Source organism: Nesoenas mayeri (assembly GCF_963082525.1).
Source record: "Nesoenas mayeri genome assembly, chromosome: 3".
NCBI lineage: Eukaryota > Metazoa > Chordata > Aves > Columbiformes > Columbidae > Nesoenas > Nesoenas mayeri.
Window position 1 is genome coordinate 120,616,104 of NC_137544.1, and position 19,869 is coordinate 120,635,972.

Below are 19,869 nucleotides of genomic sequence, written 5' to 3' on the forward strand. Positions count from 1 at the left end.
AAAGTTCTACCTGCACATTTTCTCTCCAAAAAATAAGCATTTTAAATGGCTGTTCCCCTCTCCTCAAACCTCACATTTTAGTTAAATCATGGTAAAATTAGTGAGTCCTTGTGAGCATCCAACTCCACCCACGCCAACATGTCAATATATCAAAAGAACAACTTCATCTTTGGCTCCCCTTCCTGTGTATCTAACAGCCTATTTGTTTTCCATCTTCCTCTCTCATTGTTGCTCAAAACGCGAGCAAAGCAACTTGGCTGGAAATGCCTTGGGCTGGAGGGGTATGTCCTGCCAGGTAGCTCCGAGGAAAGTGGAAATACTGCTGTTTAGCAGGATGCTATTTCCAGAGAGGATGGAACAGCTTTTGAGCTACCACTGCGCTTGAACTTTGCCATTTGAGTCAAACTTAAGAGTTGCTGACAATTACTTCAACAAAGGACACTTGTATATGATCACAGAAGTGCAGTTTGTACTGTAACTATTTATAAATAACTCCTGCAAATTCTAGACAGGAGATTTTACTGCCTCATGTACAAAGGCCCAGTGAAAATTAAACGAGCAGTCAGCAGAAATACCTTTCTATGCACACCTCGCTCTGCGCAGATGAAAAAGTGCAACGCTTCAATTATGAACTGTCCTTTCCTGACCGACCACACGATGTATCAGAGATCTAACCCCAGTCTTCCAGCATGCACTAATCCTGGCCCAGCAGGACTTTTAGATGGGAGGACATGGGTGTGTTCCAGCCCTGACAGATTCCTCGGTGCCTGCAAAAAGAGCACTATATATGAGAATTAAATCCCACGCTGCAAACACTTATCCAGTACTTATTGCAAGCACACAACTCAAGTTTCTCAGGACCCCTCATGTACGTGATATGATGTATGTGGGTGCATCACGTTGAACCAGGTTCCAACATACGCTCTTAACTAAGAAGCAAATACACATCCATAAGGAAGAGAGCTGAAACCTTCAATTTTAGTAAGAACATCAAAAAAGCAAAGAGATCAAGACACCCCTTACAGTCAGTATGTATGTAAGCTATGGGTAGAAAAGGAAAAGCAGGTGAGAAGACACACTTTTATCATCTTGTTCCAAGACTTACCTGCATTGTTAGAGAGTTTTAAACCAGAGCTGGTTAGACAATCTTAGTTTGAGGCAACGTTTATTTTAAATCATCACTATGTCTTAACTAATTATCACATATAACTAGATCTGTAATACAGAGCTGTTAGGATAGATCCCTCAGTGCTCCAGTTCTGTAGTTAGGTATTTTTGGTGAGATTACAAACAGCAGAACTTGAATTTATTATTTTGCATCTAAAATATGAATCACAGTGTAAAGATGAGGTTCCATATGGTTATATATAACACGTATCATAGTGCAAAAATAATCACTAACACTTAATTTATATAGCTTTCGAGATGCAATAAATTAGGCATTGGCATTTTAGATACTAGATATTGACATTCATCATGTAAATGTCTAACATAGCAACTAAAATTCTTACTTCATGGGAATAGGGACCATTTATATTTATCTCTAGTACAGAAAGCATCCAAATGCTCTTGTGACAGTTTATGGAGGCACAGAAACCCATCATGCAGCGGAAACATCATAGTTTTGTGCTTAGTGATGTTTTCTTCTGTCAGTATCGAGTGCTAAATCCTGAGAAGTCAAGCTTGGAAATCTCCTTTTCATTGGAAAAGTTTGTTCGGTCTATGCGAGAACTTGGGCTTCCAACTTTACTCAGCCAGGACTTCCTGCAAGGAAAATGAGAGGGTCAGCATTTAAAGGATGTCCAGTCCTTTCCTCTTTACCCTTCCTTCCTCCTTTTAAAGCAAACCCCCCTATTTAAAAGGTGTCAATATTTCAAAAAGTATTACAGAATATTACACAAGACCGCAGATGACTAAAGGCTAAAGCACATTTACTGTAATGACCCCTTTTATGTGCTTATTAATAGCACTGAAATAGGTAAATAGGAGCTTTGTGGTTTCAATACTACTAGCAAGGACCTAAAACCCATTCTAATTAAAAAACAGGTGCACAAACATTTGATGTGCAGCAGAAAAAATGCTTACAGAGAGCTTTATTTACAAAAAAATACTTCCTCTGTATTTTCTGTCATTCTAAAGTCTCAAACAGAAAAGAGAAAGCATTTTAGTGTACCACGCTTAAGCAGAAATATTGCCACACAAATATTTTTTATAACTTTAATGATGCATAAACTGACAGAGATTCATAACTATGATTATCATATTATATATCATTATCATATATATCATTATTCATTTAAATTCCAATACAAAGACCATAAGTTGTCTTACGAACAGTTGTATTAATTGATCCATTGAAAAAACTCATGCTATTATAAAATGCAATGTTCTTGCAGTCAGACTTAATTATTACGTCTTTATAAGAACTGCACATAAAGGTTGCTTATCTCGAGCCAGTAAAGCACACCTGAGGTATAGAACTGTACCATGTTACAGACCCTATGCGACAAGATTTTGTTTTTCAGAGAATTTCTGACACAAGGTCACATCACACAATATCTCCAGTGTCCCAGCTGGTTACTAGAGACGAGCTCAGCCACAACACTAGCACGTGGAGCTGGAGCTCGCCATTTATAGCATCATTTTCAGGCTCCCTGCTGCTCCCCACTTCTCCTGGGCAGTGAAAACCCCCCACTGCGCTTGGCACACGGGCCAGGTCTGATCCAAACCAGGACATTCCTTACATTACTCTGTGACAGGACAGTCTGAAGCTGACTCTTCTATAAATGTGTTAAATGATATATTTCTAAAGCTACAGCACTTCAGAGAGCCTGGCACAACAGCCAGTCTCCAAACAGCCGTTTCCTACCACGTTTTATTTCTCTGAGACTGGCCCCATCTGCCACAGCTGGGCTGCTCACACAAACCCCCAGCCCAAACCCACACAACGTGCCCACGCACACCTCACACCCCGGGCTCTGCAGCCGCTCTGAAAACATGCATCTACCCATGCTCTGGATTTCACCTCCTCGCCTGCTTAGGACAAACAGCTTCCCAGACAGACTTAATGCGCTTTCTCCACCCCCATTATTCATGGTGGCTCGTTCCGAGGGGTTTAAACAAGTGCATCCATCATCCTTTTCCCCTTATTTCATGATCTAAACCAAACCTTGCTGAGTGACTCTGGCTTGTTACCGAGGCAACCGGGCTCTCTCCACTCAACTTATTATTGGAAAACGCCATCTGAAGAGCTGGTTTCGCACTGTCCTGATTTGTCTCCTGGCTGTGTGCAGTATCGTGGTCCTGGGGCACAGGCACATGTGCACACCTGGGAATGGCTCCCAACCATGCCTGACCAGGGCCCATCCAACCCACGTCCTCTGCAAATGCTATTTAAGGAGCCTCTTGTCATACAAGATAATATCTTTCTTACACAGCTCTAAAAACATCAAGCTTTGAATGCTACCAACAGTAGAGGAACTTTATTTCCCTGAATAAGATTAAAAAAAACACCAAACCAAAAACCACACCACTGAAATCTCTGCTATAAAACATGTTTCTCTAAAATAAATGGCTTGGTTGCCACTATTCTCCAACCAAAACATTTTCCTACTTTGATAAGGAAAAGGCAACTCTGATGCAGAAAGAAACCAGCCTTTCCACAGCAAACACGCCAAACAAACAGCAAATGAACAACACATTTTCCCGTGGTAGACTATCAAACCATGGACATATATAGGATGCTTATGCAACAGTTCATTTATTGTATGCAAAAAGCCAAACTATTTTATCACAGGATTGGAGTGATTTACAGTGTACAGTGCTAGAAATAGACCTGAAAATTAGGGCATGCATACCTGGTGAGCTGGGCACCATTTGGGAAGCGTTTTTGTTTGTCTTCACGTTACACACACTCGCAGTAGAACAAGAGCAATGTGTGCTTTTATTTACAGGGGGAGAAAATAAAGGCACCAGCTTGTTTATACTTACTTTCCCTTTGTTTGCGATAAACTATTGGATAGAATGTTGCTTTTTGAAGATTTGTGTTTACATTTGGGTCAGTGTATAGACTAGGATTGCAAATATTTATAAGATACCTCCAAAATGTTGTTGTATCCTCAAACAGTGCTGTCAAGTTTTCATAAATCCTGATAGTCAACTGTTTGCAGAAGAAATGTGGAATGCTCCTTCACTGCTGTTTGGCTGAGCTTTTGGGAAGAACTCAGCCATGGTTTCCAAGCCTTGCTCTATAATCCTAAGGACTAGCAACATTTGACTGGAAACTCTTGTTTCTGTCAACCCGAGATTCACAGCTAAGTCAAGGCTCTAGTAACATCTGCGCCGCTGCTCCTGCTGCCAGGGCCCACAAGTACAAGAGGAATCTGGAAATCAAATGCAAAGGGTTCAGTGTTGTTGTGGAAAAAGGTAAAGACCTCGGTAACAAAAGCATGCTTGAAAATGCTAGATTTTGACATGATTTGAATCAATGTGGCCTGGAAAAAACCCGACAAAAGTGATCAAGGTCTCAGTACGACGAAGAAAACAGGTTCTCAAGTAAACACATGAGGGATCCTGGGGAGAACCCTTCGAAGAATTACTAACATTTTGGTGCAGGATAAGGTCAAGAGGGCCCAAGCAATATGCACAGCCATAATTCCCCTACTGACTTTCACCCTCTGCTCCTAGTCATTTTTTTAGCTCTCAAAACTAGGCTCTAGCTTGGGGTACAAAACCAAAGCCACCTGACCCAAAATACAGTTGTTTCTACTCAAGGAGCTTCTGTGCTGCAGCCCCCAAGGGAACCCTATCCGGCAAAGCACAAGGGAGGGGAATTTTAACACATTTATTAGAATGATCCCACCAGTGTCCACCAAATCAAAGCCAAGCGGCAGGTTATTTCAGAGGATCCAAACCAACAGGCAAAGCCAGCAGCAGGCTACAAAATAAGCTTCAAGTACATACTTTGTTATTGCGTTTCTATTTATAAACTTGAGAAAAATGAAATGTGTGCTAATGATCCTCACACTGTGATATTGGCTAGATTTTATTAATGTAACAAATGATCATTACTAGCTTGTATGAGCACAGAATTTGACTCTATGTACCTCAGATTTACTTTGTTATTCCAATCTATGTTAAATGTCTTCACCTCTTAATTTAAAGAGGAGGAATTATCCCAGAATGAATGAAACCAAGTCTGAAGTTGTGGGGTTTTTTTTCCTTGTATACAACGCAAAGATCTGTTATAGATTTTCCTATTAACAGCTTTGGTAAATTTCAAGTAGAATTTAGTCATTTACTTAAAACTTGGGATCATAAGTGTATTTTTATTAAAAAGTTATCAGAATATCTCTTTGTTTAAAGCACATTAGGCAAGTCACATTTGGCTTCTTTAATAGACCTTATCAGAAATAAACTACATAGCGTTGCAAAAATTTGTTCCAACAAAGAGTAAAGAAGTAAATGAAAAGTAACCCCAAATTCAGCCATTTCAGTGACTCCAAACAGCTTTTATGTCCACACTGACCTACAGAAAGCACAAGACAAAAGTGAACTTCCCATGAAGCTGTTGTCCTGTCTTCCCAAAGCAGCAAGCACACCGAGCAAGCCCAAAGCAGCAGAAAGGTCTATTGTATTTTTTCCCCTGTGATATGTCTGTCTCTACAGGGCACGATTGGGCTCACAAGGCAGACTGGGAATTTTGGCTAACCCCACAGAACACAACTGGAAGTTACTTCTCATTCCACATCTATTAAATCTAAAGGCCACGGGAAGCTGCAATGAGGAAGAACTGTTGCTGTTTTCAGGCTGCTGGAAAAGAAAAGCTGGTTTTAATGCTTAGGAACTGCTGAGTGCTCATCACTCATGTAAACTGCATTTCAAACAAACAGCTGGACTCTTAACACAGAGCAAAGTAGCATTGCCTCTGACTATTGATTTCATACCTGAAGATGTGAATTAGACCCCTACCTCGGGCACTTCAAAGCCACCCTATTGGAATACTAACGAATCATCACACTTTGACCAATTCAAGCTTTACTTAAAATCCATTCCACTATACAGCGTGGTCAAAATAAATGAGCCCGGTTGCAGGCACCCAGCTGGAGAATTGCCATCAAAGCAGCGTGCACCCACAGCCCAGGAGAGCGCACAGGGACCATAGAGCTGCACGACAAGTGCAACCGCAAACTGGAAAAACAACGCTTTTCTGTTCTCTGGTAAGGGAGACAGACTAAAAGCCACACAAGGACCAACCCACAGCTTACCATGCTTGCTGTATTCTCTACGTAATTCTCAGAAGGCAGATTTACACAGAAAAACACAGAGTAATTTATTGCACAAGAACGAAACATAAGACCAGAGCAAAACACAGTGAAATTCCTTCAAGAACCACTGGGATTCTTGCTATTTTCCTCAAAATTCTCCCTTACTTTACAAGCGCTTAGCACGGTTAATACTGAAACACAGAGACTAACCAAGAAGTTGCAAACTGGCCATTTCCAATTTAAAAAGCGAGATTTTAACTGGGAAGCATCACAACTTCAAAAATCCTAATGCTATAGAGTACTGAGCACGTCTGAGTGAGATTATTCTTCTTCCTTTTATCTCTAGCTTGACAAAGGTGTTTTGAAGTTTCCTTGTTAAGCATTCAGCTAGCTCAGCTCTGTTTTCCCACTGACTTTACACTGTGTGATTTAATTTGGTAATTTAAATGGCACATTTTCAAAGGAAGCAGCTACACCCATCTTTTTGACCTGCAATCCCAAGGAGCTTTTTTTTTAAAGCAACTGTGGTATAAAATAGATGTTTTAATATATGAAAAGAACAGGAAAATGTTTTAATATTATATTAGAGAGTACAACTGTTCAGAAAAGCACAAAGTAGATTATACTAGTTAATAGTCTGCTTAAATTCTACACAATGAGAAAAATCTGGGCTTTGTCAAGACTTGCTTTTATAATGCTCTATTTTTCTTTTGCATGATAAATATAGCTACAATAAGGAGGAAGCAAAAGATTAACATAAGGATATGTTACAGCTACTATGTTCTTTACTTGACAAGGGCCCTGCAGAACACGCTCTCCAGGTGAGCCCAGTATGGTATGTTTATAGGGAAGGTAACATCGAACCCATGGTATGCAAGGTGTGCATTTACCATTCCCTGGAAATTAAATCCCTTTTGCAATCGATTCAATGTGTTACCAAGAACTAGGATTTGTTGATATGTATTATTTGCTTCCATAAATACCAGAAATAGATCTTGCATTTAAAAAGTGAGATAGTCCCCCAGACCAGCCTGTCTGCTCTACCCTGAGGTTAAGGTCTGGACAAACAGCAGCCGAGGCTGCAGGGACAGACAGACGCGCCCAACCTCTGCCACGCTGCCCGACAGAGGGACAGACACACAGACCTTATGGCAGTGACCACACCGTCATATTCCAGAGTTGTATTTCATTTACCCTAAGGAAATTATTTTCATTCTTTAACATATTACTTCATGATGTTTTCCTTATGACTTCAGACACATTAAAAACACAATTCCCGAAAGACCTGATATAGGGATTGTTTTTCTCAACTGACTTTAAGTTCCACAAATTTATCATTTCATTTGTGGGCGCTTTGGCTTCGAGTCCCTAAGATGACACAGGCGATCTTGTAGGTCCCTATGAAATACATCATCTGAAGAAGCCTTTCCACTCATGATCCCAAACTGCTTCAATAGGAGATACTTTTGATACACCAGCTGAGATCTTGAGTAACAGAGCGCCAAAAATAACTCAGTCATAAGATACTTGATTTCCTACACATCTACCTTATTCAAATCTGTTTTATAGCATCTCTGATTGTTAGGCTTTATATTTTCTGTATCATTAAGAGCTCAATAGACACATGTATCATTTGGAGGAGCCTGAGCCGTGCTGCAAGTGTCCCTGTGGCCAAGTCCAGTGCTGTGTGCTATGAACTGTCACTGGATATACTCACTTAGCAGAAATAAACACACTGAACAGCAGAGCTCCCAGCTAGTTGAGGAAGCCATCAGAGCATGAACATGTATTTTGGTTCAATGCCTTGTTCTGGAAGAAAACTGTTATTTTAAAACAAGGCTTTTAATATTTATTGAAATAGTATCTGATACATGCTTTTGCTATTCAGTGGTTCCTGTGCTGCACTACACTGTATTCTCATTATACTTGTTCTTTAGATTATTTCTCTAAAAAAAAAAAAAAAAATGCTTTCTTGTTCATTTGCAACAGTAATAAAATGGATGAAGAAATAGATATTTCTACAAAAATCCTACCAAAATAAATCCAGACTGGAAATCCTAAACTATCACCTTCTCAAGGCAACTATGGTACCTGCTACTTCAAGTTACCACTTCCAGGAAGCAAATGAGATTTACTGATCTTTTTTAAAAATTATTATTATTAGGAGGATAAAGGTCTTGATCTTTCCTCCTAAACTTTCCATTAGTTTTGGACATCTTCCTGGTGGCTTATTAGAACCTGCCCCTTTAGCAGTACCTTTTTATTTTGGGGTGTTGAGAGCTTCAGACTTCAAACCCCAGAATAAAAGCAGAATTCCACTGAAGACAGCATCTTATTTCTACTGAAGTCAATGGTGTCACTTCTCATGAGGACAGCAAGACAGACTTGACTTCTGTTTTTACAAAATTTAAGCAAAGTTCTACGACTACATACAATAAAAACATCTAAAAAAGCCAAGGAAACTATGGAAGACAACTGGTGCACACTATTTTCAAGTATTCCTGAGTGTTGTTAATAACTATTAATGAGCACCTTGTCCTGCATAAAATTTGAATTTTGTCCCTTCCACTTCATGCAGTCTGAGCTACCAGAGCAGAAACGTGCAGCAGGAGGCTACCTGGGAAATAGACAGCTTGGTTCAACATTAATAGACCCAGGAAACGCTTCTCCAACTCATTAAATGTGCAGTGAGCTGGGCAATGCTCTCCACTGCTAAGAATTGCCATTTTAGAAAGCATAGTGATCCCTTTTTTAGGATAACTGCATATTCCTCTGGCATGGGTATCCACTGGCTATTGATGCATCAGAATTTCTGTAGTATTTCCTAGTGCAAATAACCTGTTTGGTTTCTGTTGAATGGTTTAAAAACACATTTTCAGAAGAACTATGGGCAATGGGCTAAGAATGTATGCTTAGTAATAAAACACTAAGATTTTGTTTTAAATAACCAGTAAGAGTTAGGTAAGATCAGCTCTCTGCTTTTTGATGTATATAATTAAGTATATTAGCTATTAGATTTTCAAGAGCATTGCTCAGCCAATGCCACCTAACTACTGTCTCTCACAAAGGTCATTTGTAATAGTAAAGCAAGAGTAATGTTTTGTAATTTCTTAATATACATCAGGTTTTGATATTTTGTGAAATGCTTGGTAAGAAAAGAATTACTGACAAAGTATAAATATGTTCCTAAAGCCATAAATCTTCCTTTTTTTCATGTTTCTCTAAAGCTTCAGGGGCTGTCAGGAGGTATCAAACATCTCATTTGTTTTCAGTGATTTATGCCACTTCCTCCCTTCCCCTTGGCGAGCCGTTGCTGTGCCTGGCCAGCCAGAGCAGACGGACCTGCTTCCCATCATCTCCACACCGCAGGGACTGCGGAGCTTCGGCAACGTCAACTGAGAACTGCAAACCAAATCCTAGCAAACCAGTCATTTCACCAGCAGCTCATTTCGCTGAAATCTGTTAGGCACAAATATTTCATGAGTATTACGCATGACAAGAATGCAGGTTTTGAAGCTAATTGCCAGTGCTTCATTAATGCAAGACAGGATGAGCACTGAATGAGTTACTAGGTGCTTCCAGCAACAGGGACTTCCAAAGGCAGAGAGTCAAAATGCATTGAAGACTGGCAGGTTTCCTAGAATAAAACCTCTCAGGAGGCACAGGTTCTCTCTTTCAACTTGCTCATGAAGGTCTGTTTGGCCATTTATAAGAGCACAGAGAATAAAACATGTTTTCTTTTTTTGCAACACCAAGACCTTAGAAGCAAAGTGATCAAACTAATAATTTAGAGGGAAGAGTTATGCAAGCTTACAAACACAAGCAGCATATGATTAGTGGAGCTGTGTTGTAAGATTATTTCACAAAATTAATGTCAGAACAGTTTACCTCATTTTATACAAAACAAGAATATGCTCCAGCTTCTTTGTCATCCAAAAAAAATAGCCCAAACACTTCATACAAATCATATCCATTAAATAAGAACTTTCTATTACAACAGCTGCAACAAAATTCAAGATATCGTCTACATCAGCTGTAAAGAGTGGCTAGACCACAGATTTGGCTCCAGATAAAGACACTAAAAGCCTTTGGGATGCCCATTCTGAGATAAGCAAGGCCTGATTTTTAAGAATATTTACAATTATATGACAGATTTCATCACCAGACAGACATAACTGAGATCAGGAGGCAGCTCAGCACCCGGCACTTCTGCAAGTCACATTCCAGAGTCCCAAACTGGGTACCAGTAAAAGGACAAAACCCGAGATCATGTATGAAAAGCCTCATCTACATTACTAGACTGACATCACAGTGGGAATCTATGGCAGAAGAAATTCTCAACTTTACAGCAGCATTTAGCAGTCTCAGTCAGTCGTTATACATAGTGTAGATGAGAATCTACACAGAGCTAGATTCTTACTGTGTCACTTCTAGACAGAGTATATTCTCAAATATAAGTTTCCAAATCCAAAGACCCGCATTTTCAAAGATCAGGGTCAGACAACATCCCCCAAACTATGGAATATCAACACTATCTTCATCACCAGAGCACATTTCCTCTTGGACACACACACCAAACCACAAGCTAAATTATTCAGGAACACTAAACAACTCCAGGAGGCTGGAAATCCTGGCGCTCAGAGTCAAGAGCAGGCAAAATGCAGCCACCAAGGACTTGTGCTGGCGGTTCAGACAGCAAATTCTTGTAATGCTGATTCTAAGAATTAAACATACGTAATGCCATAAACAATCCAGTACACACTTGTTGACTCACTTTTTGTTGCAATGCAGGGAATTCAGCCACAGAACTTCCATTAGAATTATGTAAAACATATGTCTAGCTCTCCTGCACTTCCACAAAACTCTCAGGGTTTGCTGTGTAGCATCAATAAAGCAACAACACTATTGCAAGATGAGCCCCTACATTTAACTTGGCTTTCCTGCTTCTTCATTACATGACAAATATAACATTCCAAGTATAAGAGCTGTGGTTATTACAAAGGTGCCTGCAAGTATGAAAATAAAGTATCTCTACTCTTACTAGAGAACAACTTTTTCTTATAATATAAAGCAGCAAACCAGATTTTTATTTAATTAAAACAGTACATCCGTTTTGGCTTTAAACTTAATACAGGATGTTACAGTCTTGCTTACATATTTTTTGGTTTACTTAAACAATGGAAACGAGTTCATAATTCAAGCATTGACAGATCTTTTACTACCATGGTACAAATCATTCTGTTCTTTTATTATCCCTTGCTTTAATCATAGAAACAACCTATACTCCCCTTTATGCAATTCTGCATATTTATCCATATATTCTGGTACAGTATGTAGAAAAATACTACATTTTAATTTATCCCCCAAAACAGATAAAACTCCACATTTCAGCTTTAAAGTAATTTTCACCCCATTTCTGTTTTAATTGTTGGACATTTTTCATGACTTGGCTTTCCAAAACTGGACAACAAAGCCCCAGAATCTAAAAGTAATGAAGGGTTCATTTCCTATTTCAGTGAACAGTGCTTCATCCTCCAGGTGCAGCGAAGATCTGCAAGAGCCAACCACCCACTTCAGTAGTTTTCTAATCAGGGTATTCACTTCTAAAAATTAACCCAAGAGCCTGCTCCATTACAAATGTACCCAAACAACTGGTAAGCATCTCTCAATACAACCCAAGGATTAAGTATATCTGTTCATGAAATCTGGATTGAGCTTCTTAGACAGAAATCCAGTATGAACTTGAAGAGACAACACCCTTTTTAATCCACACAAAAGGCAACATGATTACAGCTGAGATTCAGAGTATCATTAAATATTGATATCTCCTGCCTTGCCTTGCTCTTATAGCAAGCAGCGAAACTACAGCAACAAAGCCAGAAACCCCGCCCAACTAAGCAAATTGTAATTGATGGTTTAAAAAAAGAAACCAAAAAAGGCCCTAAGACTGCTCTCCATAGACCTTTCACAACATACAGAACACGGGTTTTATTGGGAAAAAACGTCACACGTTTTCCCCAGATATACAATTGATACACCGCTGGTATGGCCAGCAAAGACCAACGAGGAAACAGAGAAACTCTGAACAACAGAGCACTTGGAAGAGAAAACCTTGTTTTTTACCAAAACATGTACACAACCCTTACAAGATTAAGAAAAAGTCATATGGAAGACCCTAATGAGAACAAATTACCAGACCAGGAAACTATGCGTAAACAATACAGGCCTTGATCTCTATGGACAGTTTTAATACAATTACATTTACAATGTGCATATGAGATGAGAATGATTACACGGCTGTAGCTTTAACATGAACCATAAGCAGTTCCAAATTGCTACGTTTAAATAGAACAGCCTCACAATCCTGATAGAAACCTGGCTGGACACTAGGCCCAAGCATAGGCAAAAATGCAAAGGGGGATGCAAAGAGCCCGTAACTCCAAATAACGGGGAGCTTTCCAATTCATTTACATGTGGAAGAATCTTTTTGAGCCTCCAGTTTTCCCTCCGCCTCTACTCCTGTTACTCTCACAAATCAAGGCTCCCTGGCCACACAGAAACTTTATTGTACAACTTGAGCGCTGGGAACACGGCTCTAATTTATGTTGCTCGCCATTACCTCCACCAGCAAGTTCTGAGAGGCTAAAATGTGATAAAGAATACCTAAATCTCTGTTTTATGATATTACTACATAGCATTCCGAAATGAACTCCTTCCCGATATGTTTTTACAGCCAATTCCAAGTCCCAAGTAACTACTTATTTACTGTTCTTTGGGGCAGCCCAGTGAATTTTGGAAGAGGCTACATTTGCCAGGGAATGCAAAACACGTCCCTTAGGGCAAAATTCCTGCAGATAACAAAACTGTTGCAAGATAGATGCTGGTTAGAGGATACAAATCATTTCAGGTCAAAGATTTGTTTTTAAGACAGTTATTTTCATTATTACTATATGTACATTCACCGCCTTTTTAAACAGGTGAATCTTTGTTCAAAGTTGTCCATCCTCCCTAACCTTACAGCACTTCCACTGTCAGCTAGGAGGATTTTCTGACCTTGTAAGGAAAATACATTAATTAACATGTTGAATGTATTGTTTCACTTTCTAAACTGACGTCTAAAACATCACAACAGACCAGACATCCAAATCACTACAAACACTGGCCAGCTTCGGTTCTTCCATGATGATTGGAATTTTCAATCTCCTAAATTTCTAAAGAAATAAGAAAATCTTGGAAAATAATTGTATTAATAAGGTACTGATATTTACTTCAAAAATTAAAAAAACAGGGTATTTTATTTTGCCACAAACAAGGCACTAAAAGCTTTGAAGAATTCAACAGTTAAAATAATTACTTACATACTTCTAATATGCTTTATAATTGCATGAGAACTTTCATTCATTTAGTCAGACACACATAATTATTAACTATGATCCAAACAAGTAGGGACATGCAAAAAACAATGTTTCTTTCAGAAGAATTTCACCTACATCAGTACGCCATTACTAATACACCCGAATTCTAACAAGACTCTTGCATGATATTAAGGGCAGAATTACTGTTTGAATGCTTTAATCTGACAGAATTAGAGTTAACACAACACATCTTCATGGTGGAGATCATTTCTTGGAAATATTTCCAACTAGGGTCAAGTTTGTTTTACACAGACACTAATTAAGAGATGTTTAAAACCCTGCTTGATTGAAAACAAATCAAAAAGCAGTGATTTGCAAGGGGGAACTGGAGTTTTGGAAGCCAGCCAGGATCAGGACAGCAGAGATGACAGAGCAGATCAGCAACCGTTTCATACCCAATCACATTTACCTCTGGCAACGTGATTATGCAAGTTCATAGACCAATTAGCTATTTTAGTGGTATCTAAAAATGCACCGGGCTTTTTTAGAAGGGGCAGAGAAGGTCTGCCTCAAAACTGGAGCTGTCACACAACCAGAGGGCAACAGAGTGGGGGAGTCACATTGTTACTACCACTATTACTTGCTCTGTGAGTAGCAACTGCAGCATAACCCATTGAATTCAGCCAGCAGCACTCACAGCACCAATGAGTTCCACTTCCAGTTACTCAGAGTAGAGATACTACTTAAGGTATGTGGAAAAAAAAACCCACAACAGTGGGAGGCAGAGGCTTCTACCTGTACTGCTGACATAAGGTATCATTAAAATTGTTAACGTTGATTTTAAGTGCTTCTGTTCTTCCTACTCATCCTACCTCTTCAAAACTCATACCACTTAACTACCACAAAAATTCAGGATTCCTCAGGAGTTAAGCACTTCCACCCAGAACATGCATCCCTCAGTCCAGATGTGAGCTACAATTTGCATCCCCAAACTGTCATCTTATTTGAAAGAAATGTTTGTCAATATTAGCCACCAAAAGAAAACTGACATTGAGATGCATCCGTTTTCTCATGGCATTGATTCCCCTGCAAAGTACATGGACACTAGGATTCTACTAGTCCAACTGGTGAAAGAAATATCTAGAAGGCAAAAAACAGACAGTGACCTCTACATACGCAAGTAGATTGACATCTAGTGTGAAAACACTGAACTACAAAGCCTGTATTGCACATAAACAAGGATGAATTGAAAATCAGTAAAAATACACGTGTGTGTTTAACTGACAAAAGAACCAAATCCTCCAAACACAGGCACTTTTTTTCCCCCCCAAATACCTACACAGAGCAAAAACATTGTACCAGTGAGTGAGGAAGTGTAACTTCTACAAGATAAGTGAGATGTTCGCAGAGAATCTTAAAAGCCACTGAGAGAATCAGGAAAGAAACTCGGGAAGACGGAGAATAGCCCAGGCTCGCTGCTCAGGCAGAAGTACTCTTCCCAGCCTTGAATAAGGTAAGGTAGAAAAATTAAAGACAAGGGCAGAATGATTGCGTGGTTTTAGTTTAACACCGACAAAACAATCTTGAATGCCATCATTTCCGTGATGTAGGCCCAGAGACTGAGCAGGAGGCGTGTTAAGTAGTCTCTGGACAACTATGCTCTTTAGCACAATGCATATAGCCACACAAACCAAAGTATGTCATAGAACAGGTAAAAGGCTTTTCACAGACATCCCACTAAAGATCAAACTATAGTAAACTAAATTCTAGAGTAGTGACATCTATGCTAGCTAGCTCTAGTCAGAGATTCATTCCTGCAATGTAACCTCAAGTGGTTGTCACCTCTTCACTCTCACCAGTGTCCTGTCCAAGTTAATGGCAGCACTGGCAGAGATTTCAGACCTGAACACATTTTCCTGGCAGTTTCAGTCATTCCAGTCCTATCTGCACCTTCTTGTCTGTAGTAATTTCGTAAAAGCAGTATCTGAAAAATAGTAGCTTAAAAAGCTGATAGCAGAGCATTCACGCTACAACTTAGCTTGACATCGACTCAATATTTAAACAACCACCAGTTTCTAATGTTGCAGATATGACCAAAGGCTTGTTCTTACTCAGGAAAACTTCAGACTCGAGGGAACCTCTGTGTGATGAATTGGAAGGGAGTGATGACTTCGGGATAAGCTTTGGAAATGGTAAATGCTTCTGGAAAAACAAAACAAAGAGGGGCTCACTGTGCCATGTTTGCAAGGGCACAGAGCAGAAAGCTGGGAGCCTGGGCACTGAAATAAAACTTTCCTGACAGTAACTACACTGTACACATCAACTCAACCAGAAAATAGTTTCTTGGCACCATTTAAACCCTACAGAGTTCTAAAAGGAAAGCTAAAAAGAACTTGCTCAATACTAAAGACCTTGCCAGTCTCAAATATATCCAGTTTTTCTCCCCAAGCTGATGATTTTCAGAAACTGCAACCAGACTGAGTAAAATCTCTATCCTGTCAATTTTGTTCTGTACTAGCAACCCAATAATGTGAAACTAACTGGAGAAACGCCCAGTAGAGACCCACGATTGCACCCAAGATAACTACTCCGGAAACATACTGCAAACAAATGTAAATTACATCTTTTTGGAACAAACAGCTTAAGCTTTGTTTTCCTTGGGCATCTGACACATCTAGGGGGCAAGTTTCTTTAGATTTACTTGACTCCATTCACCATATTTTACAGATTAGACATGTAATTTATAGTTCATAGCGTTACTTTCCAAGTTTATTCCTACCCAAATCAGTTTGGGTCATCTCCTCACACACTAATCCTGCCACTCTAAGTCCTCCCCTGCCAGCCCTACTTTGTGTACATGGACATGGGCAGTTTAAAGACCACTATAATTTAATGTGATAAAGAGGGGTTTTGTATGCAACTGTAGGAAGAGAAACAGAACACAAACCAGAAATTAATGCATGTAGGGAAGGATATTTAATTATTTTCATCCTTTATCAGGAGAACTACACAAACTACACATCAGAACAAAATGGGCAACTAACCTGAACAGACATAGCACAGAACAAGAAATACCTGGAAACCATTCAGAATAGCCTTAGTTATCTCCTTTTCACTGAAGATTATTACCAATCACACACATTCAGATTTATTAATCAAGTGCCAGAAAATAATGAGACCAGCTGAAATCTTGCAAGATCTTTAAAATAAAATTCAGAGGTTTTAAGTGCCTTTGGGCTTTGGCATTATCTTAAGAGCACCAACTATTTTCTCTGCAATATGCAAGGTGGGCAATCTTTATAGCAGAACTTTGATTCCTACATAGAAGGCTTGTATCAAGCACTAGGGCTGTAACAAAAAAACAAGTATTGTCACAAAAAACTTTAGTTGACAATGCAATCAAGATGCAATCACTGGGTCGTTAGTGAATTAAATATTATCAGTGCACCTGAAGACAGGCTTCACAGACTGCTGCTGTTCTCTATAGAGTTAATTAACTAAAGACTAACCTTCCTTTCTAGACATTATTTTATTCACCAACTAAAGCACACCAGATGTTATTTCCTAGAGCAACAGCCCTCTTCGCATAATTTCTAAAGCTATACTCTTTTCTTCCACAGGAATTTAATTTTTCACCCTTCTTGAAAAAAAAACAAACAAAAACTTTCCATTAAGATCCATATGCTTTGAAAAAAATCCCTTGATGAGGCTGGCTTTATTTTTAATACATCACTAGATCACTTAAATTTCATCAAGGCAGAATTCCTTTGCCATCCAGTCACTTTGTCTCGCTATAGGAGTATAAATGTGGCCAAAACTTCAATTTGAATCACTACAAGAGGAACTTGTTTGCTGTTAAGCTGTAGTAGAGCCAGAACAACTGGGAGGGCAAAAGTGCCCGTGGATTTCAATGTCTGCTGGCCCCAAGGCAGCTGCTCTTCTTTCTACAGGAGAGTGACACAATTGGGGACAAACAAACAAACAAATCATTTAAAAGGACTTGATCCTCCTGCCAATCTTGCTCTTTCTTTGAGGCGGTTATATAACCGGAACCCTGGGTTTTGTCAGCTTTTAGAGCACTTCATCTTATGCCTCCCTCTTAAGTGAACTCCATCTCACTGCCCTCACCAGCTCCAAAGCTAAGAAAAAGATCTTTTCCTTACTGTATCTGTCCTGAAACGTCAGCAAACAGCAGGCTCTTTGAAATACTGCCTAGAACAGTAATAATGCACTGGTTACTGTAAATGTGGTCATTTTTTCTCATACAATAATTACTTAAATAAAAATGGGAACACGCAGGTCAGCCCTTGCATTTTGTACCCCTGTATTTAGATACGACCTTGAGGTTGACTCCAAAAGTCCCTGGCGTGTTCCAGTGCTGATCCCCTTACAGAGCAGGGAGGCAGCCAGAGAGAAGGGGGTTACCAACTGCAGGGCTCTAAACAAGCAGCACCACCATTAACCCAAAACGGACAGCATGTTCCCCCGGCTGGCGAGCCCGCTTCACCTCCGCTCGTGTTCCCTTCACCGCTGCTCGCTTTCACTGGAGGATTTGCTTAATCTTCTGACCAGCTGAACATGACTGTTCTGGACTGTATTTTAGGAGGTGTAGATCAGAGAACTTATTTCTACCTAAAGACAGCTGTTGAAAATTAACACTTGCTACATACCAGATACACTTTATTGACATCAACACATCATTGAAAGTACTATAAATTCTCTGTCCTTTTCCACATCGTCCTTTGAGGGTTTTTCTAACAACAGCAACAATAAGCAACTGCCTACCAGGGAAACTGCTGCTGCAAACACACACTTTGCTACTGTGGAACACTGACTCACATTAACCAAAGGGACTATGTATTTACTGCCCTTGGTGCTCTGGTATTTCTGTTCCTTTACTTCACCACAAAAATACTGTGTTAGACAGCACATATCACCTGGCAAAGAATAAGAAAATATGCTGTTTCTGTCCAGCCCCCTGTATCTCAAAGCACATGCTGTGGTTTCACACAGGCAATGAAGCAGAGTCAAGTTGCCATGGCAGGTGCCACGATGCTGTCAGAAGATACACACAGCCCCCTGCACCAAGAGCCTCACTAAGACACCTGGGCTCCGTATTTGTCCATTTCCATATTCATGCCATCACTTTCGATAGCCACCTTAGCTGGGAAAACATTTAGAGTTCTATTTTCAAACCATATGGTAACACAGACCTCTTCTATGACTTGCTACAGGCAGTCACATTCCCAGTGACACAGCCCCCCTGGGAGAAGACAAGTTTCCATGCAAGACTCCAGCTAAAGCCATTAACTTTTCTTTTTTTACCTCCATTTGGGAGGAGAGCTGAAGCAGCGTCAGGCGAGGATGGCCAATAGCACAGCGTGGGTTCCTTAGGGGCACTGTTGTCAGGGTAAAGGCATCAGGCCGGCCTCTAGTGGGAAAGATTCTTCAGTGATCCCTGCACAGGTCACAGCACTGTCCCACAAGCTCCAGCATCCCCTCCCACGTCAATTCCACACAGCAACATGACATTTTAACTCACTGGGCAAGGCAAACACTGGCACCTATCCCACCAACATGCTGCTTCACGCCCAGGTCCCATATGTGGTCCATACTCTGCAACTCCCATTTGTCTCCAGCAGGCATAGCTACACCCCTGGCAACTAGAAAACCTGGGATTATTTTTACATCCATTAGATCACTCCCAACACAATGAAACAAAGCATGGAGCATTTCTCAGAATGTGTGGTGGTCAATATTTGTCAGCCTTCTATATTCTTCTGTTTGGGAATAACAGGAACATCTCTCAATATTAGCTAAAAAATAAACCAGACACTAAGCTGAGTAGATTTTTGTCAGCCTAAACTGCCTGAATAGTTGTGACTAAGCTCAGGCAAAAGAACAGCTTTAAGGCAATGATTATAACACACAGTTTTAATAAAACACTACATGTCTGGTGTTTTTTTAATGTTTATCTATGGGTCCGCAAGTCCTGAGAAATGCTGTACATACTCAAACTGTGCGGCAGAGATAAATCCTGCCTGCTGGTCAGGTCCTATCACCAAACCCTTTAAAAGGATAATGAAGACAGCATCACATTTCAGAAGAGCTTTCCTGAATGCCTGCTGAGCTGACCTTGTTTACAAGTACTCACTGAAACGATTAATTGCCCAGACGTTCTACTCCACACTGCAAGGGCTCAGAGTTTCTGCCTATACTATCCATATGGACACGAGCCAGAAAGAAAA

General features: G+C 40.0%; 1 protein-coding gene across 2 annotated transcripts in view; it reads right to left on the reverse strand.

Moving 5' to 3' along the window:
* Positions 1 to 1,191: 1,191 nt before the first annotated feature.
* Positions 1,192 to 19,869, reverse strand: part of ACYP2 (acylphosphatase 2) — a 28,524-nt gene continuing 9,846 nt past the window's right edge. For both annotated transcript variants that reach the window (XM_080343015.1, XM_080343016.1), the window contains exon 4: positions 1,192 to 1,764. In XM_080343015.1, coding sequence (XP_080199141.1) covers positions 1,650 to 1,764 — 115 coding nt within the window. In that variant the 3' untranslated portion in view covers positions 1,192 to 1,649. The remainder of the gene's footprint in view (positions 1,765 to 19,869) is intronic.